A 27,827-nucleotide genomic window follows, 5' to 3' on the forward strand; every position below is an offset into this window, starting at 1 on the left:
ATTGGCCCACAATACAGGACTGGGGAACTGAAAAATCACAGCAATGCCACGGAAGGGGGAGAGGAGAAAGAAATAGCACCATTTACAAACAGCAGACAGCTACTTAAGAAAAAAAACAGTGAGCTGAGAGATGTTGCGGATGGAGTCAAATGGAATATGGTTTTTTTTCCTCTTTTTAGTTGACAAAATTGTACATAAAATGAGAAAAATCTCATTTCCGGAAGGTGCAAGCAGCGGCTTCAACACTAAGTACACTGTCACCATAGGAAACAGTACAGCACATTTACAAATATACAAATTCAGGATTAACAAACAAGAGGCAGAAACTAGAAGCACTTATACAAAAGAAATACCCATTTCAGGAAGCCATCATATCAAGTAGCTTAAACTTCACTGTAGAAGAGAGTTCACAGCCTTCTCTCATCTTCCTATGCTTCGGGAACTTAAAACGCCCTTTAAAAACGGTTTTACGTGTATCTATATATTATATAGAGCACGCTGGAATGCCACTTTACTTAGCAATACAGTTCTTATTCATGCATTTAAAAAGATCCCCTCAGCATCCTGCTCTAATGGAATTTCATTTCATCATCCTCTGGAAGAGGAATGGAGGGAAAGGGAATGCTTGAAATTAAAACATTAAAATTCAGAAGAGAAAAACATCTAATAGCTTCCTAGAGACCTGCTCAAGTCTTATGCCAATTTAAAAAAGAAAAAATAAAGGCTAAATTGAAGGAATGTATCTGTTTAGTTCCCAATCCCTTCCTTCAAGGCAGAGATGCACTTCAGGCTGGACACTGTTTGAGTCTCTCCCCACCATCAGCTCTGCAGCAGCAGCCAGCCAGCAAAAGCAACAGTAGACACAGCCAGGAAAGGTGCCCTGCTCACAAGTGGGTGTTGCAAAGGCCCATTTGGGATGTTTACCTGGTGAACTCCAGTGGAAAAAAAGAGTTTGACAGAGGGCATTAAAAGTTTTAAAAGGACAGAAGGAGGGAAGAGTGCTGATAAGTAATCAGGGCGGATGAAGGCAAATGGATCAGTGAAGTTTAAGTTACTGAGTGATCCCACAAATGCTTTCAATAGACAGGTGCAGCAGAAAAGATCCCAGAGCAACCAACCGCTGCATTGGTAAATTGGTTCTCCCCAACACATGACTTTGCCACCCCAAGGAGAGGGTGGTTCCTCTCTAAAGTACTTTTTAACAGCTGAAGCTGCAGCCTTGAGAAGGGTCAGACTTCGCACAGTTCAACCACAAGTTGGTCCTGCTGTCACTTGAGTGACTCAGTTTTTTTTTTCCGCCCCTCCCCCCCTCCAAAAAGTCAAAGCACAGTATCCAGGAAGCAGTTGGTGAAGACTTCTTCCCATCCCAGGCTTGGCGAACATCAGCGTCCCAGCACTGCTCCCCTCATAGGAAACCTGGAATTTCCCTTGGTGCATGTCACTTTGGGAAACGATTTCTCTTCCTCCAGTAGCTCAGTGGATTGCAGACTGATCAAGCAGACTCGGACGATTCCCCAACACTAGCAAGTGCCCCCCGCCCACTCAATCAGTCTTGCACTTATAAAAAAGTGCACCCTGTCCTCTCCAACTACCTTGTCACCAGTGGCAAGTCAAAAACCATTCAGACTGTACACAATGGTTTCATGTCACCTCACTTACAGGTAAAAAGCTGTGGTTACACGAAGGCAAATGCTTCCAGCATAACCAGGCCCTGATCTTTGATTTTATTAAAAAAACACGCCAGGGACTAAAATTCATGGGAGTCTTGTCAAGACACCAACCGAGCCTGTTACAGAATTTACAGATTTTTCTTAAAAAGCAATCTGACCACTGCCTGCACAACGCTCCACTTCCATCCTCTCTCTGCTCTGCTAATCTTGACTGCCCTGATTTATTTTGTAAACCAATGTGGCAGATGCGACAAACTCCATTAAGACAGAAAGCATAATTAACCATAATGAATGATGTAACTCGGGACACAGTATGACACACATCTCCCTGATCAGGTGCACTATAAACCAAGTGGAGACTGGATGTCCAGCCTATGGACGATACAAGCGCATCACTCAGAATCTCTCCTTAGTCACTTTCACTTTCCTTCCTCTGTAACTGAAGGACTGGTCAAGGGGTTAAGGTTAATCACGGCACTGCGGATTTTGATTTTTTTTAAAAACATGCGTCTCCAATAGTACTTGTTACAAAGACCCCCTTCTTAACAGAAATCAACTGGATCTCAGCTCAGGAGGTCCTTAACGAGATGAGGGTTTTTTTTGGTTGCATCTCATCCAGGAAACAATCCACGGAAACTATTTCAGAATTTTTTTTTCCCCTTCTGTTGTAAAGTTTCTAGATGAAAAACGATAACACTTAATTATGGGCTAACTCACAGGATCGCTAGTCTACTTCTGTCACCATGCAGTCTTGAAGAGGTGAGAAAAAGCTGATCTCAAACACCGGTGACTGGTAATATTTATAAAGTAGTAGAACCTCTTGTTTTTTCTATAGTTTAACCCTTTAGTTCTCGACAGCTAGAGTTTTAACCATTAAGAGCGTTTTAGCCAATTTTAGCTGTTTGTTCGTGGCTTTGTTTCTAAAACCTAGCCTTTATTTTTTTTTTAAATTATATTATTATTATTATTATAAGCTAGTCCTTTCCTATTATGGCCCTAGTTAGATCCCCTTCTCAGGAAGTGTTGCAGTTTAAAACCGCTCCCCTATTTTGGCCCACGGCCCAGTCCCACCCCATCCCCACCTACCAGAGATGACCTCAGAAGAAAGAGGACATGCCCCCTTCTCCCATTCGCTGAGATTCCCTGGTTGCTTGTTCAAATTGATCTCGGAGGTCCCCCCCTTCAAATTTCAGGAGACGGGGAGGGAAGTCATTTTATGTCCCACAATGCTCCTCCCTTCCTCCCTAACCCCCCATTAACAGGGCTCTGCAACACCTGTGGACGAGTTCCCAGTAACCCTCCCAGCACATACAGGAACCTAGAGGAGAGACAAGAGAGAGGACACCAGTTAGTCGGGGTCACACACACCCACACCCAATTAAACCCTCTGAAAAGGGCTCTGAATAGCTGGAGTTATTAGACACAAATCTCCTCTCCCCTGCTTTTCCTGGGCTACTCTGACAATGGGCAAACTAGCAGGCGAGGGAAGAGATTTGTATCTAGGCTGGCTGCAACTTATAGTGACAACAAGTATCTAGCCGACCCCCTGTTCAGTTGTCGGGCAGCCAGAGCTCACAAGCCACAGTCTAGACAGCCAAGGAGTCCTCGAGCAAAATTAAGGCAGATGAGATTTGATAAGCCCTGATGGTTTGAAGGCAAGACACAAACGGCCCATCAGATGGATTTCACATGTGCTCCCTCGCTCCCCTTTGGGCATCAGATCAGCTTTGCAAACTCTCCACTTGTGAATGTCTCGTCAGAACTCTTTGTCCCACGTAACAAACAGGTTTTGGAGGGAGGGGAGAGAAATATTTAGGCCATTGAAAGCCTGGGTGCACTATACATGAGACCTGACTCTCAACACCCCGAATTCTCCAGTTTCACCAGGAGCTAGAGGTACACAGGATCAGGCCAGATGTCTAGACCTGTGCCTCAAATGGCTTTTGTCTCCTTGTCCACATGTTGCGGGAGGGGAGGAAACAGCGCAGGCATCTGGGCTGGGTAAGTCCTCCTGACTTTGTATCACCCTTCAGTCTTATTCCCCACCCCACACACTTAACACCCCTGGTGTTCAAAGTCCTCAGCAAGGAAGACTGAGGGTATATGTACACTGCCTGGGAGATCCACCCAGTCAGTCATCTCCTGGGATTCGATTTCGCACGCCTAGTGAGGAGGTGTGAAATCCACCCTGTATGCCTCACTCTCGCGAGGAGGAAAGGAGGTCGACATGAGTTTCTCCCATCGACTTTCCTCAGAGACGATGGTCAGAGGGATTGATCGTAGATATGTCGAGTCCAGCTACGCAACTGCCACATCTATGAGCGACTTCAAGGTCTAGTGCAGACCTGGCCTGAGTTTTAGAAAGCAGACACTTGAAGCCGGAGTCCTGTGCTACCACCGTCAGACAGCACTGCCCCAGGCACACAGCTAGCGTTGGGATTACTTTTCACCACTTACACTCTCCTTCCCATTAAGGACTGTCATTTTGTCTGGGGATCTTAATGGGATTTCTGAATGTGCATTACGCTCCCCCCGCGTGCGCCCACGCACACACACAATGGAGATATCAGACTTCTACAAACAGAGCAGCTGAGCTCCAGCGAGGCAGCAGAGCCAGGAGACTCCCAGCTCCAGGCTCCAGCCACTTCACCGCTCAGTTTCTCCAGCAGCTTCTCACGTTGGTAACACTTGAGCCCCATTTGCCAGAGGAACGGGGCTGGGGCAGAGGAAGGGTTTTAGCCCCGTGAGAATGGAAGCTGAAAGTCCACGCTCACCACACTGGCTGACCCCACCACCGCCCCCAGTCTGAACTCACCTGCATTGGTTTCTCTGTGTTGCCTAGACCCCGTAGAACGCGGCTAGTCTCTCCTTCAGCAAAGGAGGGAACTGCTCTGAGAACTGCTGCCAGTTCTCCTCACCGACCTGGTCTTTGAAGCCATGAAGAATCTGAGGATGCAGAACAGCCAGGTGTGACTGGGAACTCAGTTGTGTCAATCACCTCTTGCCCTCCTCCTTGTGACTCACAACTTACCTTATAAAACATGTCCCTTAGGTCATCCTTAGGGCTCACCCACGAAGCAACAGCATCGCAGAAGAAAATAAAGTCCTGCAACGGGAGAAAGGCGCTTGGGAAGGAAATGACAGAGCCCAGCACCGCACAAAGCGGGAGAGTCAGACGGGACCTTTACAGCCTGTCTGACTTCCTCCAGAACAGCGGCCCGAGCACCCACCAGCAATTCCCATAGCGAGCCCAGCGCTTCAGACAAACCCTGTCAAATTGTTTCAGACTCTCTCCTGAAAGCGCCGCTCAGCTGTAACCATAGCAGCACCAGTTCCACTTTGCCACCAGCCTGGCTGCAAAGCCCACCAGTGCTGGAAAGCCCACCGTGTCCCCGGGGGAGCCGCTCCTACTTCTAGTGGGAACTTTCCTGGTTTCAGCTTCCAGCCACCAGCTCTTGTGCTTTTTCGCCCGGGATCAGGGTGGCCAACCCGCAGCTCTCAAGCTGTATGGGGCTCCTTGAACCATTAAACGTAGCTCCTGCTAAGACCCACGCACTGGGACTGCTGTCCTCTGCTCTGCACACACGCCCCAGCACTTGCTTGAGGAAGCGCATGGCAGCAGTGGCGCCGGTGAGTTGCCAGCATCAAATTAAAGCAAGGGGTGCTGGGCGTGCCTGTCTCTCGGGCAGGGCACAGAGCCACGTGTTACACAGTTATATTTATTTACCTATAGATATAAATACACAGTGTCGCTCTTTCCACGTGATCCCTGGGGCTCCTCGCCCCTAACTGGTCGGCCAGCCCAGCACTAGACTAAAGAGCTGACTGCTGTGCGAATGGGTTTGTGGTGTCAAGCAGCACAGCCTGGTCAATATCGCCTTTCCTCTTTCCCTCTGAGACGCGGAATAAACTTTATTATGTGCCTCGCCAGTGGGATCACACGCGGCTGGCCGCTGCCGGCTGTGAGTGCTGTTAATCAGCTGGGCAGCACCCGAATCTCTCCTGGGCTGCTGCCCAAGCGAAACCCTGGACCTGTCCGATATCACAAACCAAGCAGGGTCAGGGCCTGGTGATGTCGAAATCCAGGCTGCAGCAGGGAGAGGGGTGAGTGGCTTGGCGAGTGTGGCGAGGGGTGAGAAAGTGAGACAGACATTCTTCCTTTAGCTGGCGCTACCTGCGGAGCGGCTCAAGGGTCACTGTGCTGCAGTGTGTGCAGTCAGAGACCCAGGAGAGGGCACTCTCCCCGTCAAGCAGCATAAGGGGGTGCCACGCTATGGGGAGCAGAGTGCATCAGCTGCCAGCGCAGCCGCTAGTGCTCCAGGGCAGGGTTACGCAGCGTGGCACGTTACACAGGGTTCCCTCTACGGCCTGCTACAAGGATGGTCCAGTAGCACAACCCTAGAGAACGGTCTCACCTGCACAACTCCGCCGGGATTCACCCCAATCATCATGCAGATTCCGCGGAAGGCAGAGTCCTTCTCTTCGTTATCGCGGATATTCCGCAGAGACGTGCACCTGGAGGGCAGAGCACGACCCGCAGTCAGTGCCGGGAGGGAGGAGGGACTGGAGAGAAGGCTGGGGGTTGGCAATTTTGCTCAACAGCTTCGCCTCCAGCAATCCCAGTGCACTGGTGCACCCACGATGGGGGAGCAGAACCCCAGAACCGCAGCTGAATTGCTCCCAAACACTAGCAGAATTAGCACTCAGGTCTTAGCGCAGACACAGCCCCCACACCAACATTAGCCTCACACCCTTCTATTCCTAGGTGCTTGGCTAGTGGATTTCCTCCATACCCTACAGCAGAGTTGGGATCAGAAGCCCAGGCCATCCTGCCTCCTTCCCTGCAGGGGTCAGATACTGCAGGAATGTGTGGTCCTGGGTTGCCATAAGTGGCCTCTCCATCACACTTAGCTTCACTCCCCTGCCCATGACCTGCTGCTCAGGCTTGTCAAGTTTCATCCTAGAACAGTGACAATCCCAATCCACCAGGGAAGTCTGGGTAATTTTTAAGCAAGGCACTGAGCTACTTGGAGTCCTACCAACCTCCCGCTAGAAATGTCTAAGATCCCAGCCAGGGGCGGGTGGAGATAAGAAACAAAGAGCCTCTAATTAAGGGTAAAGGTGACAAACTGGTCTCCAGGGAAATCAGACCACAGGCTCACTGGCCAAGGAGTCCGATGCACCTGGTCCCAGCTCTTGTTTCTGGAAGCACGACTTGTGTTCTCTTCCCCTGGCCTGGGGCTAGTTTAGTCACCCCCTCTGCCAGGGAAAGGTGTGTCTGGTGGGGAGCAGAGAGAGAGACTTGCTCAAGTGCCTTGGAGCCTCTGCCTGATCTAGAACCGTGCATCCAGTTTCACCAAATCACCAGCCGCTCCCTCGCAAGATGCTGTTGTGTGTCGGGGCAGCCAATCCCATGAGGCTCCGGGTGAGACCACCAGCGGAACTGGGGGTGGAAATGGGCCACTGCTGTTATTTCTAGGGACCAGCAAATCCTCCCCTCTCCCCCCGAGATGGAGGATGAAGTTCCAACCACACTCCAGACCTGGTCATGGAATATGCAGCCCTTACAAGCGGCATGGAAAGTCACACCCATGCAGCTGGCCCAGGTTTGGCCACATTAAATGCTACATCCTGGAGTTGTGTGACCCCTTTCGTATCTGAGAACCTTACAATCCCTTCACAAGAGAGGTGAGACAGGGCTAGTCCACTCATCTTACAGATGGGGAAACTGAGGCAGGCACCGGGTGACTCACCCAAGAGCAGTCAGTGGCAGAGCAAAGTCATAATTCAGGTCCTGCCGAGCTGCTGCCGCCTGTTTCAAGTGCAGAAAGGCACGAGAGCTGCCCCAGTTCAGCCAGCTGCATCCCACACACAGGTCTCCTCTGGACAGTACCCAGAAACCCGGCTCCCACAACTGCCCAGGGCACTGCACTGGAGCAGACAGCGTGGCAGAAGCACCGGGATCACTGGAAGCTTTTTATGTTGCTGCATTTGCCGCGACAATCGCTTGAACAGACCCCCTCCCCATAGACAGCAGCCACAAATCTGCCAGCCGAGCAACGCTTCTCTGCCAAGTGCCCCTACGTCACCCACTCCGACTGCAGCTTTACTAACCAGGGTCGAATAAACTGCTGCAGCATTGGTGCGACCTCCTGAGGGCAAACATAACCCAGGCGTCCGATGGTGATGGCTGGAAGAGAAGCATCAGAAGGGCAGCTATGTTAGTTTGTACCCGCAGAGACGACAAGAAGTGGCATGCATCTGAAAAAGCAGGTTTTTGCCCGCGAAAGCTTATGCGCCGATAAATCTGTTAGTTTATAAGGTGCCACAGGCCTCCTCGATGTTTTGCTGGAAAAAGAGAGAGAATCCCACCACCGATCAGGGAAGCGAGGCGGGATCGTGTTCCGCCTGAAGACGCGGCACACGGCAAGAGATGCAAGTAGGGGAGCAGCGCCTTTCCCCTCGAGAGGCAAAGTCCGACCTGGCCAAGATGGAGAGCGAGTGGACGGGTGGTTGGGTAACAATGATCCAGCTACCCGCGGGTGGTGGGGGGCGGGGAAGCAGCTGATCCCACAATTAGCTGTCCCATTTCCCTGCCCGCCTCAGCAGGATAAGACGACCAGGCAGGCCAAAGACCATACTCAGATCTTGGCCGGTGGATGCTGGAGAGGGGGGGAACGGCTGCCTAGAGGCAGGAACTGGTGTGTGGAGAGCTTGTCCCGCTGCTGTCAGGGCTGTATGTGCAGATGTTGGCTGGCGACCAGCTCTTTGCACCAGGCTTAAGGTCCCTGCCGCAGGTAAACCACCTGGGAGAAGGGTCATCTGCCCCTTAAAGGCCCAGCAACTAGCTCTTCCAGGGCACAGTCCCTTGGGTGCGAGTCTGGGCTGGACACAGGCCCCACCATTTAAGGATGGCAATGGAGTCAGCAGCTCTCTCTTTCCCCCTTCACACACATCTTCAGCTGATGACAGGTGGGGGTCTCCCAGGCCAGACCTTGTTTCCACTGGCACCAGAGCCAGTTTTGCTTGTGGGAGTGATCCCTGCTCCCAGAGCCACAGTCCCTCCTACGGGCACACCGCTGGGGTGGCTGTGGGGGGAGACATGCTGAGGGTCCCCATCTCACCTGTGTTCTCCAGCAGGGTTTTGGGGGTGTTGGGCCGGTTGATAATCTCTACCAGGTTGTTCAGGACCATCTGGACGTACGGCTGCATTTCCGCCCCTGTGAGGAAGAATCCGTCTTTGATTGGGCTCATTAAGCCCTTCCCAGGGCAGCTCTTGGTGAATTAATATTCATTCGCCATCCCTGCAGGAGGCGGAGCAGGACCAGTGCTGCTTCAAGTGGGGAAACTGAGGCACACATAAGGAACTGCCACAATCGAAGAGTGGCAGAGCAGAACTTGACTTCCAGTTCCATGCGCTAAGCATGAGACTCCACTCCCCTTCCTGAGCTGTGGGTGGGGGGGCAGGGAGGAGCCTGGAGTCCCAGCCCCCGCACAGTGAGTGCATGATACCAGAGCCTGTTGCATGAGGCGGGCTCCCTACCTCCCTGTAAGCTGAGCATTTGGGTAGCCACCCAGTGGAGGCTCAGGTGCGGCCCAGCTGATTAGCAGAGCGCCCCCGGGCCCCCACAGCCAGCAGCCTTCATGTCTATTGGTGGTGCACATCTGCGCACACCTTGGGGCACAGGACGGATGGAGAGCAGAGGGGATGCTGGTTGTGACCTGGTGCAGGGGACTGGGCTGCAGGAGAGGGTGCAGATGGTTTGGGGCACGACCTGGGGTAGAGAGTTAGGGTCGGGGAGGGGAGCCAGAGACAGGCTCCGGCTGGGAGGTGCTGATTGCAGCCCCAGGAAGCAGAGCAGCTGGTTGTTCCCTGTGCATTCTGTGCTGGGGTACAGAGGCTTCATGTGCTGCTCCCACACCCAGGACAATCCAGCTCCCACCGGGGAGCAACCAGCTGCTCTGGGGCTGCTCCCTGCCTGAAGGTCCTGGTGGGGCAGGTTGGGTCCAGCCCCTGGGCTGGATCTTGCCCGTCACTGCTCTCGCACCAAGGGCCAGGGCTACTGTCCTGACAGCAAGCTGCAAAGCCCCTCCCAGTTCCAAGTACAACTCACTAGCGCTCCCTACCCCTCCCCGAGGCTTTGCGACCCGGTGCTTGGCACCGGTGCCTGGCCCTCCACCTCAGGCCGGACTGCAGCGCGGACGTCTCTACCAGCGTTGGCGTGGCAGCGAGTGGCAGATGCCAGCCCCAGCCTGGCTGGCTCTTGGCACGCTTACCCATCTGCATGCAGATCTCCCCGATGGCCCAGGTAGCGTTATTGCACACAGAGATAAATTCCGGGTTCAGGTTGGTGCCCAGGATGGGCATGAACTCAGCTAAACAGAGGGGAAGAGGAAGGACATGGAGTTAGCTGGGCGGAGGCTGCAGAAGGGGCACATATCCATAGAAGGGGTTCTTCTGTCCCTCTGCCCAACCTATCACTATAGCATCTCAGCACTTCTCAGGGACAAATCAACAGCAGCAGCAAAGTCCCTGGTTTGTTTCATGGAGTCCCTGGCACCTCTCGGGGACAGCTCTGTATGAAGGGACTGACAGCATCGTGCTCTTCCTCCATACGGTACTGGCCGGAGCCCCTAGTTGAGGCTGGCATCCCATGGTGACAGAAGCTGCTCAGACATAGACTAAGACAGTCCCTGTTCCCAGGAGCTTGCAAGCCGGGCAACGGCTCATCACCCTCGTTGCACAGAAAGGGAAACCGAGGCACGAGCTAGTCAACAACTTGTCCGAAGTCACACAGGGAGCTGGGACTGAAGTGAACTGAACGTCTCCTGCGTCCCAGCCCGGCACCCCAACCCCAAGGCCGGTCTGTCCCTCTCCGCCACCGCCTCTGGATCAGACAGTATGAATACTGCAATGGTCACAGCAAAAACTCCCGCTCCGAAATTCTCCATCACTTCCAGAGGCAGGAGGGTCCGTGGGACGACAGCAGCAGAGCCAGGGCTCGGTGCAGGCACCTACCGATGCAGGGCTTGACGTGTATGAAGCAGGCCTTGGTGAGGTCTCCCAGGAGGGCGAAGGAGCTCTGCCGAACCTCCGGCATGGTGTCCTGCATGGAGCGAGGGAGGTTAGAGACGGAGCGCATCAGCCCCCATGGGGATGCAGCTCTGCTCCCAGGGGTCGGCTCACCTGCATGCACTGGAACAGCAACGTCATAATGTTGCTTCTGGCCACCAGCTGCTCCACGTGGCAGCCCAAGCCCTCCGCCAAGCCGCTCAGCAGATCCAGGGCCACGATCATGAAGTCTTTGTCGGGAGCCTCATACTGGTCTGGCTGCTGATTGTACATCTGATCGGGAGAGGGCGCGAGGCCCACGGGGGCTTTACCAAAGGGAACTCTGCACCTCCAGGCACACTCAGTCCCAGCCCTGCAAGCCCCAGAGGGGAGGGCTGTGCCTGTGGCCATGGCCCAGGCTGGGCGCTTGAAAGACCCAGGTTCAATTCCCACCTGAGCATATCGCTCCCCAGCTCTGGATCTGGGGCACAGTGTCACCCCCTCCAGGAGGAGAAAGGGGCGAACCCAGGCCTGGGGAGCCAGCCACTGGAGCAGTCAGGACCCCCTGAGTGTGGTACAGATGAGGGCTGCTGGAGGGAAGGAAAAGGAGATGGGACCTGGCTGCCAGGGAAGCTGTAGTGGGTTCATGAGACAGCAGTGCTGGGGAGCTCTGGCCTGATCCTACTTCCCAGCTGCAGGAAGACTCCCAGAGCAGAAGAAGGTGGCAGGTCTGACCCTTCACCAATGAGTGGCTGTCTCAGATGGCCGTTTACCTGCGAGGTAGGGACTAGCTGACGAGTGGGTCACCGAGACAAGGTGGGTCGAGGGGTTTGGGGCTCCCTAGGAGCAGAGAACCCCAGAGAGTGGGGCACTGTGGCAGAGCAGTGCCCCGAGGAAAAGACGCCCTGGTGCAGGAGGAACGCAGGTCCCGAGAAAGGTGGCAGAGAACAGCCAACCAGGGAACAGGGTGAGACACCAGCCGGAAGAGCTAACCCCCCAGGGACCAGCAGGAGGTGCCACGCCAGGGAGCACACCCCCATCTCACCCATTTCATTCACACGCTTCAGCTCTTACCCACCCTGACAGCTCTAAGAAGGGGGCCCCGCCCGCGGCCAACACTACTAGGCACTAGTGCAAGAGGAAAGTCCCCCGTCTCACTTACCATGGCCTGGGCGAGCGTCTTCTGCACCAGCGTCACGCAGCGCTGGTAGACGGGTTCACAGTAGGGCAGGAAGCCACTCTGGAGAGCAGTTGCTACCGACGACAAGCACTGGAGAGAGACGTCACCCCCCTTTTTAGAGAGGGCTTCCAGAGGCGTTCATCAGACCCAAGCCCCACTTCTATCCCCATCTCACACCGGTCTGAGCCAATCCTCTCGTGCGCACAGTGCCACAAGCGTGATGGAAATGTGACCACCCCGATTCTCCTCCTGGACCTCGGGCATCAGCTGGTGCTAAAGACGGGAGACCACCAAACACAACTGCATCTCCCTGAGCACTCCCCTGCCCCCTCTCGGCGTTACTCACTTCTAACAGAGGGAAGAGATCCTTGTCCTCGTCCTTCAGTTCGTTCCACTTCTGAATCAGAGGGGGCATCAGCTTTTGGATATACTCCTGAAGGTAGGGGGCAGGAAAACATATCACAGTTATCGTGAGGGGGCTTGCACTCTGTTCTAGCGTATTTTTATACAGCCTTGACCACCCTTGCATCACCAGCCTACCCAAGTACATTGCACTTTGGGCTCTGCTCTTGTTCCCATTTTATGGTAGGGGAACTGAGGCAGAGAGCAGATAAGTGACTCGCCCAAGGTCACACTGGGAGTCTGTGGCAGAGCTGGAAAATGAGCCCAGATCCCCACACTGCAGGCGACCGTGCTAACCACCGTGTCATCTCTCTCCAGCAATCTCAGCTCAGCCCAGAACTCAGAAAGAGAATACAGTCAGCATTTTAATTCAGGATTCGAATGTCTTGTATTTTCTTCCTTCATCATTGTTCCTGGGTTGGGAGCTGCATGGCTCGGGTGCCAAGGGAACCTGGTAACGCAGCCACAGGGGTTGCTAGCAAGAAGGTGCCTCCAAGCCACCTTGCTTAGGGACTGCAGTGGCTGCACAGTTGCTGGTACTCACTCCACCCTCGGCAACTGTCATCCCCCTCAGCAGCACCAAGTTTGACGGGGCACAGAACAGAGGGGTCGGACCTCAGCAGAAGCTGCCCAAGGAGCTCCTGGGAAGGGACCGGTGACACGGACACCCTCAGCCATCGTAGGCAGCACGTACCGGCTGGTTTAGGTGATGCCCCACAGAATCGGCCAGGGTGCCAATCGCATCATACAGGATCAGCAAGTTCTTGTGCTGGTACTTCCCGAAGGCAAACACCAGGGTATCCAGGATGAAGCTGAGATAAGGGACCAGCTCGGTGCAGGCTTCCTCCTCCAGGGTTGCAAAGGCGCTGGGATTGCGGAGGGAAAGAACAAGCGGCATGAACCCAACCGAAGCAAACCCGAAGGTGCCCATGAAGCTGCACGACACCAGTGGGGGCCGCAGCCGGGGGCAGCCAGGGGAGTACAGCTCAGAAAGCAGCTGAAACCTGCTTTGTTCTCCCTCTTGAAAATACAACGGCCCACAGAGGAGCTCTTTCGAGGCACCAAGAGCTGCTCCCCCCATGCCCCTCCCTGGTGCTGAACCAGGCCCTCTGTCCCACCCCACGGCAGTTCTCCGGATCAGGCAGTATGAACACACAGTCAGTCACAGTTAACATCCGACTTCAGGTTCCTCCTCACATCCAGAGACAAGCACGGTGGCAGGTAAGACCCAGCTTAAGCAGCGACCATGACTCAAGCCAGGCTGGGCTCAGCAGCCTGCGCAGAGGATGGTTCTAGGAGGTCTAGTTACTGCTCTGCCCAGTTCACTGCGGTAGCAGCGACACAAGCTGGTCCTGATTAAGAACAGCAGCTGGCATGACATGGGCAGGCCTTCGACAACACGCCAGGCGAACCGGCAGAGCACCTGATGCGGCTGAAAGGAGCTGGGACAGCAGCTGCAGAAGCGGGGAATCTGGCCCCAGGACGTTCTCTTTAGCATGGGGAGACCTCTCAGCACCACTTCAGGTCCCACACCCCAACCCCGTTCCACGCCCTGGGTACCTGCAGGCTGCCTCCTGCACCCGCTTGTTGCTGTCGAGGATGCGTTTGAGCAGCTCCGTCATCAGCGGCTTGAGGTGCATGTCGGGTGGCTGGCTCACCACCCAGTGGGCGTAGCGGCTGAGGGTCCAGCAGGCGATGGAGCGCACCAGGGCCTTCTTGTCCGAGAGGCACTGGATCAGGTGCGGGATGAGCTCGGGAAGGTAGGGCACCATGCCCTGCATGCAGCCTGCGAAGAGGGGCATGCTCAGAGCCCGGGGCCAGGGCAGAAGGATGTGCCCCCCAGCCTCCCACAGGAAGGCCAAAGCCACGTGCCTCCCAGTTTAAACCCACCTGGTAATTAGCGGTCAGGAGACCTTCATGGGGCAGATTACCTGCATGTGGGGGGCTCTTACGCCCTCCTCGGAGGGACGTGGTGCTGGCCACTCGGAGTTGGGCTGGACAGGCCTGATTCGGCCTGGCAGGTCCTGGGGTTATGCCATAAGGTTACGGGAAAAGGAAGAGCCGAGACACGCCCCTGCAGTGGGAATTCTCCCCTCCTCCACACGTGGCACTGCACGCACGTGGCTTGCTGAGGCCTCCCCCCCGCCCCACACCAGGCAGCCTCAACTGGGCCCCGTGGTGACCGATCGCCCACAGCCAGCACTTGCCTTCGGCGATGGCCCCCAGGACGAGAATCCCTGACTCTTTGATGACCCACTCGGGGTGGAAGAGCAGCCCCTTGAGCAGCGGGAGGAGATGGGGCAGGAGCTCGTCTCGGAACACATTGGCCAGGACGTCCAGGGCCGCAGCCGAACACTTCCCTGTGGGGGGGCAGACTCGGTAATTATCCTTCTGGCTGAGGACACCCCGCTGCTGCCCCACACCTCGCTACTGCGGCCAGCAGCCCGACCACCCCACAAGGCTGACAGCCCAGCCCCTCCCCGACCTACTCAGGTTCCAGTCCGACAGCGTGTCGTCGTCGTCGTCCTCGTCGTCCCCATCCTCGTCATCCTGCGGCCGGTCCTCCTCGTGCTGCAGGGTGACGGTGCGCGACTTGTGGAAGCGGGGTTTGATGTCCTGCTCGCTGTCGGGGATGGCCTCGTCCTCTTCCACATCGCCCTGCGGCGACAGGGCAGGGGCAGGATGTAACCAAGAGCCAGAAGGTGCTTCTCAGCACCGGGTGCTCCAGAGAGCAGCCTCTAGTGCCTTCTCCCTACAGCACCACGTCAGCTGGACTCCAAGGGCTGCTGCCAAGCATCTGGCCACATTGCAGCTGGAGCTTCCAGCCCAGAGAGAGGTACTCAGGCTACGTCTGAGCAGCTCAGAGCACTAAAACAACAGCCTAGGCATGGTGGCTGGGTGGTTCGTGAGGGACGTCTGAGGGTACTTGTATGTTTTTAAAGGGGTACTTAATTAGAAAAAAGGTCAAGAAACACTGCCCAGGTACAGCGCCTGGGAATTTAGGTATCCCCGCCCCTCCGCACAGCTTGTGCTGCAGCACTGTGCACGTGCTATGGGGAAATTCTCAGAGGGACTCAGGTGCTGGCCTGGCCTCTGTGCCTCTGAAATTGACCCCTGTACCTTCACAACACAAGGCCCAGGCCCAGGCCTTCACAGCACATACACCTGTGCTGTGGACTGAGCTCGTGTCAATACTGCCCCCCCCCTCCTGGGAAGGTGTTCACACCCACCCAAGAAAGCGCCCTTTTGCCCCACTGGCGAGAAGCGGAGGGTTCAGCCATCATCAGGACACCTGCATCTCATGGACAAATTGCAAAGCTGTTTACGAAGGAGGAGGGTATCAATACTGCACCCACCCACCCCCTTTTCCAATGGGAAAACTTAGGCAAGGAGAAGGGACAGAACTTGCCCAAAGTCACCCAGCCCAGCAGAGGCAGAACTGGGCATTGAATCCAGGTCCCTGAAGTCCCAGTGTGCCACCCTGCACTAGAAGCGAGGGGCTGTAGGAGCGAGTCGCAGGGTTGTCACAGGCAGTGATCTTGCAACAATAAGAGACAATAAGAGCCTCAGCTCCCCTGCAAGCCTCCTTGGATCAGACAGTATGAATACAACCACCACCACAGTCGTCAGGTTGGACACTCTGCATCACTTCCAGGAGGTCATGAACAGGTACCTCTTCCTCACCTTAGATTATGACCTAAAATTTGCCAGTGACCCTCCTCCTTACTAGGTGTATTACAGTAGTGCCCAGGATCAAAGCCCCACTGCGCCCAAACACAATGTCCGTGCAAACAGCGGTCACAGGAACCAGAAAAAGGAAGGACTGACCCCATTGCACGAGAAACGTGATGTGATTAAGCAACATGCCCAATGTGATGAAAGGGGTCTGTAGCAGAGACCCAAACCTGGCTCTCTCTGCTCCCAAGGTAGCACCTTAGCTGCTAGCCCATCCTCCCCATAGGAGGAAGCCTGTAAAACAGGGAGCTTCTCTGCCAGCCAACCAGGAAGTGTAGCCAGGTGCGTTTTGCTGAGCGTGTATAATGCACTCCTGGAGTCTGATGTCTCTGCCCAGGGCACAGCAAACTAGACTCCACTCCTAACGCCACAGCAGGTCAATCTCAGTCTGGCCCCCTCTCCATCCCCCAGAAGAAGATGAAGGGTCAACAGGGGTGTGATCTGATGTGAAATTGAGTCCCTAGAACGGACAGAGACATGACAACCAGCTTCACTCAGGCTGTCACCGGAGGCTGTGGTCTCTGGGCAAACAAGAGGATATGAAAATTATATCTTGGTAGCACAGAGGAGCCCCAGTCATGGGCCAGAACCCTGTTGTGTTGGGGGCTGTACCAACCAACCAACCTAAGCTGACCAGTGCTGAATGCCTTGCTACATTGGAAGAGCAAATGCCCTCATAAATCAATACGGCTGGAAGGTGGGTCCTTAAAACAGACAGAGCTCTTCGATTTGCAAACAATGCTCTAGATAACATGGGCAGATACAGCTCCCTACCCGTTGAAAGGGATGATTCGAGAAGGCAATCTCAGACAGTACAACAGTTATATTTAGCAAGCATTAGTCCCATTTTACAGTTAGGAAGGACTGAAGCAAAGAGACAGGAAGGGACATGACCGGGGACATAGGAGGAATCAGTGTCAGAGCTGAAACAAGCCCACAGGAACCCTGGCTGCCCCAAGCACCCTCTCCCCTCTCTCTGCCTGGACAGACACGTACCTTTAGCAATATGATATCGATTTCAGAGTATTTCATTCCATTCACCAAGATGGGAATCAATCTGTCAAGAGGAGGGGGAATAAGGGTCGATTCAAAAAGCAAAGTCTGAGAAGAGGGAGGTGAAATCACAGACCGGGGCAGGTGCCTATAACCAATCAGTCCAGAGAACAAAGAACCACTGAGTGAGTTGTGTTCTAAACGCCTTCCATTGTTCCAGCACTGAAACCCCTCACGGCCAGCCAAGACCTTCACGTTGAACCTGCTTGTGCAGAGGTCACCTCGTCAGCGGCCAAGCAGGCACACCGGCGACTGACGCTACAGCACAGACTCGCTCCGGCAACAAGAGGGGTCCTCCAGCCGCTACAGTCCATCCATCTTCCTGAGGGCCAGCAGCTGTCCTGACTCCCAGCGCACTCACCCATAAACCTCATCTTTACTTAGTTACTTAGTGCAGTGAGCGGACTGCCCCCCTGCTTAAACTCCAAATCCCTCTCCCAGCACTGAGATTAGTACTCAGGAGTCAGGACTCAGGCTCAGTCCATCATCCCTATCCGGGAAGCCTCATCAAGGCCCGTGATCAATGTAACTAACAGCTGGGGAAGGCAAAGATCAGCCACTGAGTTACCCATGCTGAAGCAGCACCAAAACACTCAGTTCTTGAGCGGGTTGATTACTTACCTCCAAGACCTCTCGATCCCCCACCCCCCAATGAGTCTGAGCAATAAACCAATGGGCCACACGCAAACCCAGCTAGGATAGGGACGAGCCTTTGTCAGTTTCACTGTGCTGGAGACAGCTGGTTATATCTACTGTCTGGGGCATTAGCAGGATATGATCTGTGAGCTCTATGCACACCATTTACTAATAAGAGCAGCAGAAAAACTGAAGCTGACCTGGTGGCAGAAGGTGCATGTGGAAAGAAGGGCCCGCAGGTAGTGGCCAGCCGGGGATCCACACATTTCTTCAGTCCTCTGGTCCCTCCTGGCCTTATCTGACCTCCTGTATCACCGGCCAGTTACCCCTGTACTTAACCCAAACTCCAGTCTGAAGCAAGAGGCCCTTAAGGGGAGCAAACACTTTCAAAAGCAACAATATTCACCTGTCCCTTCCCTGTGTGCCTCCTAACTGCCACCAGTCCAGCTCTCTGAACTCAGCACCCCTCTTGGCTGCAGCGACAGCCCCAACAGACTTCCCGACTTTCCCCCTGGCTTGTACAGAAGCAAAGCTACTCACTGCACCAGATGCGAGGACAGCACCTCTTTGCAGATGGGCTGCTCTGCTAGAGTCAGCCAGAACTCGCAGGCTTCCAAGGCCACGTTCTCGTCGTTGTCCTGGGTCCTCTGCAGCATGTACTGGGAAGAAGAGCAGCAGCAGTATGAAAAGCCAGCTTCAGGAAGGCCTGCGCCCTGGCAGCTACAGGCTCAGCTCCCTCCACAACCACTTTGTCTCGCCAGCCATGCAATGAGAACCTCAGGCACTTGGCTCTAACATAACCAATTCAAAGATGAAGCTTCATAAGATCTGAATTTCATTTGACACGACTGGGGTGGCTTCTGAGAGCTGGGAACTTGACTCAGTGACCCAAGGGGGGGTGGGGGGGCAGGGCAGGAGGTGAACCAGCCTGGTTGATCTCAATTAAGGCAAGGCTCAGGATGCTTCACCACGAATCTCTGGGAAACCTGCTGCCCTACAGCAGTGCTAGAGGGCAAAACATACAGGACAAACCAACAGCCAGTGCTCAGCAATCCAGCCAGCATCACGCACCTCCCCCCAGGTCCCGACTGAAAGCTGACAAAGAGAACTGCCTTTAAAACACAGATGTGGAACTGGCTGCTGTTCGCTCGCAGCTAAAGAGCCTAATACAGGGCTGAGCAAGCTTTTTACGTCAGGCCTCACTTTCCACCCCTGCAGTGATCAGCACCCCCCAACATGCCTAATGCCATCCAAACCAATGGAAATTTCACAAACGGGCATATGGAAATAAACCTTTCAGCGCACGCAAGAAACCAAGTCTGTAGAACGTCAAAACGTTTCCAATTGGCAGAGAAATGTGAATGCACAGGCATGAAAACAGTCACAGATTTCGACATTTTTCGAGGAGGTGGATGAGCCTGAGACCCAGCAACCAATTGTGCTGCGCCCCCCTCCCCCCCCACCTTATGCAATAACAGGCCCCCGCCCAAGGGGGCCCACCCCTGCCTTGCACACCCCGGACCTAATGCATCAGGCGCTAGAGCAGGAAGACGTGATCCCTCCTCAGAGGTTATACCAGGGCAGCCCGACTTCCCAGACTTGTGGGCACAAGGTATCTAAAAGGGTGTCATAAGGCAGAGGGAGGGGACTTGTTCTTCCTTGCCTCTGAGGATAGAACAAGAGGCAATGGACTTAAATTGCAGCAGGGGAGGTTCAGGTTGGACATTAGGAAAAAGTTCCTAACTGTCAGGGTGATCAAACACTGGAACAAATTGCCAAGGGAACTGGTAGAATCTCCATCACTGGAGATATTTAAGAAGGGGTTAGACAGATGGCTTTCAGGGATGGTCTAGAAAGTGCTTGGTCCTGCCATGAGGGCAGGGGGCTGGACTCGATGGCCTCTCGAGGTCCCTTCCAGTCCTACTCTTCTACGATTCTATAAGAGCAAACCCCAGGCAGGAGTAGAGCAGCAAGCAGCAGCCCCAGAAGATGTGGTTACAGGGTAAGCTGGTTTACTAGCAGGTATATTGTTCCTTCTCCAAGAGCTTAACAGCCCCAAAGCCTGGAGGCAGCCAGTTGCTGATTAGACCCACAGCGTCCCCATGCCACAAGCTCACCGCACGACAGCCCATTCCAGGATCTCGCTGTGGGACTCACCTGAATGATACTGTGCATGTGAGGGATCAGGCGATCAATCCGGACCTCGAGCAGCATCACCAGCGCCCGGCAGACGTTCTTCCGAACCTCGGGGTCTTCATCCACAGCCAGCGCAAACAAGTGCTACAGAGGGAAGAGGGAGCTGAGACTCTCTGAGCCCGACGGTGCCTAGAGCAGCAGTTCCCTTGCTTACAACCCTGGCACGGTGTAGAGGCCTAGACAGCCCAAGCTGTTCCCTAACGGGGGCTTGGTTTTCAAACTGAGGCTCCAATACATCTTGGGTGGGGACAGATTTCTACACATCACAGAGCCTGGGAAGAGCCCCTGCTCTGGGCTGTTAGGTGCTGCCTGACACCAAGGCAGACCTGCGGCATAGGCAGCTACAGATACTGTGACAGAGTCAGTCTTGTTCCTGGGCTTCTGGCCTCTATTCAGTCCACTGGTCCCACTTGAGGGCCCCATTGCCCTCGCTGGGGTGAGGGGTGGCCTGGGGGGAACCCGGTCCCCATGGACTCGTGGGTCTGACATGTCGGAGAGGAGGGTAGAATGCCTCCTGCCTGGCTTGGTGCCTCACCTCAATGAAGGTGTCAATGTTGTCCATCAGCGCCTGGGCTCGATCCATGATGAACTGGTTCACACAGGCGATGGCATGGGACCTGATCAATAGGGTGGGGGATAAAAAGAGAAGTAGACATTGGGAGGTAGTTTTGCCCAGTGGACAGACCTGGGCTCTAGTCCTAGCTCTCTACTGGCAAGTCGGCTGATGTTGGGCAAGTCATGGTTCTGTGCCTCAGTATTCCCACCTGTAAAATGGGGGTGAAGGGACCAACCTCCTTTGAGAAGCATTTGGAGAGCAGATGAGACAAGCTATGTGAGAACCACGATTATCACGATTATCACTGGGGCAGAAGGAAGCAGATGTGGATCTCCACCCAGACAGCAGCCGCCCCATCTAGTCTTTTCAAGGTGTGACCACTGATCCTCCCATGGGCGGGGATGTTAGTAGGACCTGTGCACAGCTCTGAGCTCCAAGCTGTTCTGCAGGCCGCACACACATCATGCAAGTGCAGCTCAGCTCTTCAGCCTCGGGAGATGATGGAACCCAGCTGGGTAGAGCTCACTGGGGCTCTCTTGGGAGAGCCTTTAGAAACCAGAGTGGACATTAAAGAGCAGGAGGCATTTGCCCCGGGGTGCTTCTCATCCACAGCTCTGCAGCAGGTAAGGGCAGCATGGAGCTCAGGATGAAGGATATGCAGTGGTTAGGGCACTACCTAGAATTTGAAGACGCAGGTTCAATTCCCTGCTCTGCCACTCCCTGAGAGACCCTGGGCAAATCACTTAGCCTCAGTTTCCCATCCTCACTGTACAGATAAAAGCCCTGCCCCGCCTCCCAAATGGTGATGAGGATGGATACACTGAAGATGGTAGATACTGTAGTGATGGGGGCCAGACAAGTAACTTAAAACTCATCCTGAGCATTCTGCTCATCAAGGGCCGTGGGGGGCAAAGAAGGATCCTGACAGACACTTGGAAGCTTGTTGGTATCTCACTAGCAATCGTGGGTTGTTCCTAGCAGCAGTCTGGAGACGCCCCCAAGCAGAAAGCGAAGGCAGGCAGGAAGGGGAAGTGGGATGTTACGAAAGGGCAGGCTCCACAGAGAGGCTTCACTTACTTTCGCCCAACCCACACCCAAGCACCAGCGCTCCTGCAAATCACCTCCCTCCACGGGTGGAATAAATTTTGTTGTGTGCACTAAAGCACGTGCGGATGTGCGCCACCAGTAGACCACGCTGCCAGCTGCGGGTGCTGCTCTCAGAACCCGCTGGGTGGCAGCTTACCGGGAACACTGCACCAAGCTCTAAGGCAAAGGGCGCGGCAGACCGGGCACGGCGCTCCCCCCGCAGCCAGGCAAGCGTATACTCACCTGATCTTGGGGCTGCAGTGCTTGAAAAACTGCAGGAACTTGGGAATCATGATGTTCAGGGGTCGGTTCAGAGCATCGCTGTCCAGGAGCTCAGAAGAATCTTCACAGATCTTCTGCAAGGCACCGAAGGCTCCCTAAATGCAACACACCCATCAGCTCCCTCAAAGAAGGGTCCACTGGGAAGAGGATTCATTATGTCTTGTAAATGAAGACTCTGGATTAGTACAGCTTCCTCTAAGCCAAGATCCCTTTCTAGCCTTCCCTCAGAACCAACATCAGCCAGTGAATGGGTCCAGTTCAGCTGAGGGCTCTTCCAATCTTGTGATACAGCACGCGTTGTCCTTCAGAGGGACACTCCTGAAAGCAGCACGGGCTGGTGATCTGAGCATCCCACTGAGGAGCCAGTTCTATGGTTAACTTTGAGATCAGGCAAGTCACAGCACCTCCTGTAAACATCTAGAGCCCACACCTCCATCCGAAGTTTAACAGCACGTCTCCGACTGGGAGGCATGCTTAAGGGCAGGGAAGGACCATCCCACTACAGCTGGGGAAAGGGAAAGACAGAGATGTTCCCAAGGTCCTGCAGAGAATCTGCAGCACAGCTGAGATCAGTGCCTCGCGGCCCTAGCAGAGCTGTGCCTCAGCCCCAAGACACAAGCCTGTCAGCTGATTACGCAGCGAAAGGGAAAACATGTGCTTGACCGGGGCTCAAGAGAGCAATGCAAACATAGCTCTGTATGGCCATGCACAGGCCAGATCTAACCTCAGCCCATGGGCGTTTAGAAAGGAGGGATCAAAACCTTAGCCTGCTGCTCGTGTAGGCCAGTTACCATTCCCAGCGCCAGCAGCATCTCTCCTGCCCTCCCCACCCCCAACACTGGTTTACCTCACAGGTGTTGTAGTCTTCAGAGTTCAGCAGGTTGCACAGCTGGGGCAGGAGCTCTGGCCACATCTGGAGTTCCCCCTTCGAAGCTATGGTTGTAATGAGAATCCCTGCCAATTGGAAACACAAGCAGCGGGTCACACCTCAGAGTCTGCTCATTCAGACTCTCCAGGCTGTTTATACATCCCCACCAGGGGCGGGGCAAGGTGGCACTTCCCACCCCAAAGAGGTAGGATCACGATTCCCTGGTTTAACCAAACACGCCTTTAGATTGAATGGAAGCCTTCAGTCCCAAGGAACCTCACTACAGCCAGAGCCTTGGCTCTACCTCTACCCCCTTAGCAGTACAGACAGGTCAGTTTCTCCCGGAACCACGCATGCCAGGAGCAGCGATGCCAGCAGGACAGCTGGGCACAGCTCAGGACTGGAGTCTTTTACACAAGATTGTTTCTGAGCATTTGGTAAAACACACGGGTTCCGGTTCTGCTGCTCTGTTCTGAGCACCTTTTACCCATGATCACTCGGTTTACTGACATCCACCTCCGTAACGGTGTCAGTAAAAGACAGGATTATTTTAGCAACAGATGTGGTGGTAGAAGCCATAGTACAAATACTGTATAAAGGGGTTTACATCCATAGAAGTGCACCTTCATTAGGGGACAGGTCTCCTGCTTCAGCTGTGCCAGCAGAGTTAAGCCACCACACTTCAGGGTAGCCCTGGCAAGAGTGTTTGGACCCTACCGCTCCTGCAGGAGGCAGTACAGCTGCAGGGGAGCAAGCCAAGTTCTCCTCAGCTAAGTTCCCGCCACAGACTCTTCACTGTCAGTGAAGCAAGAGGGGATGAGCACCATCAGTTAGAAAACCACCTCCCAATAAGGAGACGATACCCTTTGGTCCTTGTGGACCACAGCCGATTTTCCATCACAGCCGCGCTTTAAGAGCACCATTACAACACGCTCCTCTCCCTTACGCACAGATTTACTGGCATGAGGTAAGCACAGACCAGGAAATGCAACTTAAAACCCAGCTTCCCACAGCGGAACCCCGGCTCCACCCCACTGCTCTTACCGATGGTGGCTCTGATGAGAGAAGAGGCATCCCCGATGTTATTCAGACACTCCTGTTTAATGAACTCCGCCACGGGCGGGGGGAAGGTCTGGTAATGGGCCTTCACGTTGTTCTTCAGAATCAACCCGCTGAGCGAGCGAGTTGGTTCATCTGGTTAGAGAATTTTGGGGGGGGGGCGGGGCAGAAACAAAAAAAAAAAAAAAAAAAAAAATCAAGAATTCCATATTCAGCTGGCGCTGCTCACCCCAGAGGTGGCTGCATGTCCCTAAGCAACACGAAAAGATTCCTGAGGGTGTGAAGCATCTGGGGTTTGACCCCGGGTATGTGCGCTTATAATCTCAAAGCATGCCAAAGTTCAGGGTGCAGCTAGCTGCCCTTCATTGTTATATTTGTACCACAACCACATTCATAAACACAACCGCCTGCCAGTCCCCTCCCAGCACAACCCCCTTTGCGATACACTCCCAGGCTTTGCACAATCCCAGAGATCAAGAGAAGAGGCCCAGGATGAGAAGGGAGGCAACTGACTCACTAAGAGGATTTCAGAGAGAGTACCGGCTCCCAATGCCTCGCTTTTAACAAGCCTCAACCCCTGCCACAGGTGGGAGCAGAACACTGTGGGCCCACCTGGGAAGGGAAGGCTTACCCAGTGGTTAGAGCATTAACGGAGGCTATGGGTTCAATTCCTGTTTGACTGGAGTGATTCTGGGCAAGTCATTTCACCTCCTTGTGTCTCAGTTCCTCATCTGTACAATGGCTATAACAATGCCTCCTTGGCTCATCGTGTGCGAGAAAGGAAAAAAGGCTGCAAGGCACCCAGCTGGTGATGGGATTATGTGGGCAGCACATAGGTACTAACAATTACAGACTTCCCATCTCCTGCTCTAACTATTGGCCCAGTCTGCCTCTCTCTTGCTCCCAGAGAGCCTAGGAGGCCCAGATCACTACTCTAACCACCAATTCGAGACATTTCTTCTGAAAGTCACAGTAACTGGCAACATAGCCTAGTTTTTGCAAGAGCACTTCTGGAAAACACCGACTTCTAACTAGTCACAAGGAGACCTCAGCAGACATGTCACGCTTACAAAATACTCCAGCAAGAACCTCAAGGGGCTTACGGTGTCAGACCTGGATCAGTTACAGACTCATTTAACAAGCAGGAGGGCCTAGCTCAGATCTGTCTGCCCCCCCCCCCGCCCCCGCCCTCCCAGGAAACTGACCTCACAACACTCTCACATTCATATTCCATTGTGCTCACGAGTTAGTCCAACAATCCCCAGTTGAGGCATTTTGCACATGGGATGCTTAATGACAAAGGAACAAGTCCCCATATATTGTCCATGCCCTTTCATCACGGCAGGCTACATACCTTCCGATTTCAGCCGTGTCAAGACAAATATCAGGTAGTTATTGAAGTCAGGGTATTGGTTCAATTGCTTCAGTTTCTACAAGTCTAAGTTAAGGAAAAAGGCTCATACCACAGCACAGGGATTTTAAAGGGAGGCTGATGCCCAGCATCTGCTTGGAGCAGATCTCTGGAACGTTAAGGACAAGACGGACACCCTCACAAGCAACAGATTATTCTACGATAAAAAATAAAGAAATAAATGGGCAGGAGTACTAAAACTTCCTGCCATTTTAAGCCTCTGCAGCACACCTTGACTGAATGGCTATTCGTTCTCAGCACCTTTCACACAGCAACGAGCTAGCCACATAAACATGCACAACTTGGCGCTCGCTGACAGGATTTTCTAGCGCAGCGGTGTCCCAAAAGAAATCCAAAGCTCGCTACACTTGCGGTTGTCGTCCTTCCATGTTCGCCAAATTGTATTCAACAAAACTTTATTAAATAACATAAGGCCATTGGGAGGTATTTCACCGTTAATAATACGGACAAAATTTCAAATGATCCCGGCACTCCCAGCCCACCCCCCTGCCCTAAATAAATGCCCTCACATTCTCCCAGAGCCAGCCCCCACCATTTAAAGGCTCCAAGAGCCACACGCAGCTCGCGAGTCGTGGGTTGGCCACCCCACATCTTATCAGTTAGGTATGCATGCATTCGCCACCACATAGCGTCCTATTCGCTACGTGAGGCAAGTAGCGAACATATTGGATGCCACTGTTCTAGATCGCAGCCTGGCTTATTCCAAGGATACATCTTGGACAATACGCTGCGTGGCAGTGTTAGGAGACTGAGAATCTTTGAGGAGTTGCAGTACTTGCTGTAGTCCCTGCTCATCTGGCTGCCAATCCATGGTGCAGAGCTGTAACTACACAGGAAGGAAACAAGGTTAATGATACTCCATTCAGAACCTCTTGCTAAAGCTGCAGCAAAGAGCATAAGGCATTGCAGAACTCCGGCTGCCAGCCGCAATGGGCCTGGACTAGTTATGACTGGACACACAGCTCTGATCCATGAGAAACAGCTGCCTAGGAAAAGGACTTCTCAATGTATAGAGATCAGAGGTTCTCAAAATATCATCCACAGACCACTCTTGAAGGTGGGTTGTGGGCTCAGGACTTCCCCCCACACCCGCTCCACAGCTGGGAGCTTGCCCTGGATCCACCCATGTTAGACAAATATGAATAATTTAGTAATTAAGGTATTTGCAGATATATGAATGCCTTTTGCACTCATGGGAGGTCGGCTGGTGTTCCACAGAAAGGTTTGTGTTGAACAGGGTGAGCTGTGGGTCAAAAAGTTTGAGAATCACTGGTCTGAATCCTGCCTGCCTGAGTAGAGGGTGTTGGATCAGGCCCTCACTAGTTGAGAGAGGCCATTTCTCTTTCCCACACTCCAAGCAGGATCACATCCCCCTCCAGGGAAGCACTGCTCTCGACATAACGGCAGGGAAACCAATAGAGCAAGTTAAAGCTGATGATGGTAAATGTTTCCTTATTCAATGTGATCTACCGCACCGTACAATTAACTGCCCAAGAGAAGCACCATCATCTGGGATGCTTAGAATTAGGCTGAGGAAGAAACTAACGGGCACATGGCAGAAAACCCCTACCTTCTAGGATCCCCTAAATGCTAACCCCATGGGGAGCAGGGGAGCACTCACTGGATATAGACATTTTGGAGGAGCACAAAGAGGGTGTTTCATCATCACCACCTTTATATTCAACATGTGTTAGTGGGAGCAAGGCCAGAGCTCCCCTACAAGTGGCCACAACCCAGAAAGACATGTAGAGAGAGATGGAGTCTCCACCCCCACCATTTCCTCTCTGCCCCACCCTACCTAGTGCAGATCCCACTGCCTCTTAGCCAACCCCCCTTTGGGCTGCCTTCTTGAAACAGCCCCTCTTCCCACCCCCAGCGCTAAATCCCCCTCTCCAGCCTCACCAAACTACAGGCTGAGCAAAGTTCTTGGGGTTCCCCTGGATGGTGCCACTTGGGCAGAGGAGAGGAGAGAGGGTTATGCCTTACCCAGCCTTCAGAGCAGATGGTAGAAAAGGCCCGGGATTCCCCCACCCCAAATGTTTCTTTCCTGCCCCTCACCCCACCCCCTGCAGTGACGGCCCCAGCCTCCCCCTCACCCTGGAGCCTCCCCAGGCCCAAAGAGACCCTCCTGTCCCACCCCCGGCCACCCCCCAGCCCAGCCCAGCCCCCCGCCTTCCCTTCCCTCCCCCGGCCACCTCGGAGGGTCTCCCACCCCCAGCTCGTCTCGTCTCCTCCCGCCTCCCTCCCACACGCCTATGGGCGCCTCCTAGCCCGGCCCCCACAGGCCCCATTCCACCCAGCCGTGCACTGCTTCGCCCCCACCCCAGCGAGTCCCCCCGCCCCCGGGCTCCTCCCAACCCTTCCCCCCCCCAGCTCCCCCGCCCTCCATCCCCGCCGCCCCCTCAGCCCCGCCCCTCCCCTCCCCGCGCGCACGCTGCCCCCGCCCGCCTCCCGCGGCCCACCCGTCCGGCGCGGCGGTACCTGCCCGGCTGCCGGCGGCGCACGGGGGGCGCGGGGGCGCACGGCCGCTCTGGCTCGCGCACTGCCGGCGGCTCCCGCTGCCCGGCCCAGGAGGGAGGAGGGAGGCGGCAGCGGCAGCGGCAGGAAAATGAAACGAACG

The 27,827-nt window shown here is 54.3% G+C and overlaps 1 protein-coding gene across 4 annotated transcripts; it reads right to left on the reverse strand.

Moving 5' to 3' along the window:
- Window positions 1–133: 133 nt before the first annotated feature.
- TNPO2 (transportin 2) lies at window positions 134–27,822 on the reverse strand. Of its 4 annotated transcripts, none has more exons than XM_074979894.1 (25): window positions 27,689–27,822; window positions 25,920–26,033; window positions 25,130–25,205; window positions 23,761–23,910; window positions 22,696–22,802; window positions 21,810–21,943; window positions 20,460–20,541; window positions 19,886–20,008; window positions 18,269–18,387; window positions 17,036–17,096; window positions 14,794–14,962; window positions 14,512–14,664; window positions 13,865–14,090; window positions 12,999–13,170; window positions 12,249–12,335; window positions 11,885–11,992; window positions 10,858–11,016; window positions 10,690–10,777; window positions 9,948–10,046; window positions 8,795–8,890; window positions 7,785–7,860; window positions 6,086–6,185; window positions 4,702–4,776; window positions 4,486–4,616; window positions 134–2,988 (listed from the first exon to the last, which is right to left on the reverse strand). In XM_074979894.1, exons 2-24 carry the CDS (start codon window positions 26,016–26,018, stop codon window positions 4,509–4,511), a joined length of 2,667 nt encoding a protein of 888 aa, XP_074835995.1. In that variant the 5' UTR covers window positions 26,019–26,033; window positions 27,689–27,822; the 3' UTR covers window positions 134–2,988; window positions 4,486–4,508. The 4 variants fall into 4 exon arrangements, with proteins under 4 accessions (XP_074835995.1, XP_074835997.1, XP_074835994.1 ...); XM_074979896.1 differs by lacking the exon at window positions 27,689–27,822 and adding an exon at window positions 27,110–27,124; XM_074979893.1 differs by lacking the exon at window positions 27,689–27,822 and adding an exon at window positions 26,829–26,880.
- Between the last annotated feature and the right edge of the window lie 5 nt (window positions 27,823–27,827).

The sequence above is a fragment of the Carettochelys insculpta genome, chromosome 29, assembly GCF_033958435.1.
Source record: "Carettochelys insculpta isolate YL-2023 chromosome 29, ASM3395843v1, whole genome shotgun sequence".
In the NCBI taxonomy this organism is placed as follows: domain Eukaryota; kingdom Metazoa; phylum Chordata; order Testudines; family Carettochelyidae; genus Carettochelys; species Carettochelys insculpta.

Excerpts from the sequence above, each read along its gene's own strand:
- TNPO2 (XM_074979893.1), bottom strand. The coding sequence starts at position 26,873 with ATGATGAAACACCCTCTTTGTGCTCCTCCAAAATGTCTATATCCA. Across the intron at positions 25,206-25,919 it reads CGCAGCGTATTGTCCAAGAT|AAACTGAAGCAATTGAACCA; the intron begins GTATCCTTGGAA and ends TTAGACTTGTAG. Across the intron at positions 10,778-10,857 it reads TGCTGTTCCAGTGCATGCAG|GACACCATGCCGGAGGTTCG; the intron begins GTGAGCCGACCC and ends CGCTCCATGCAG.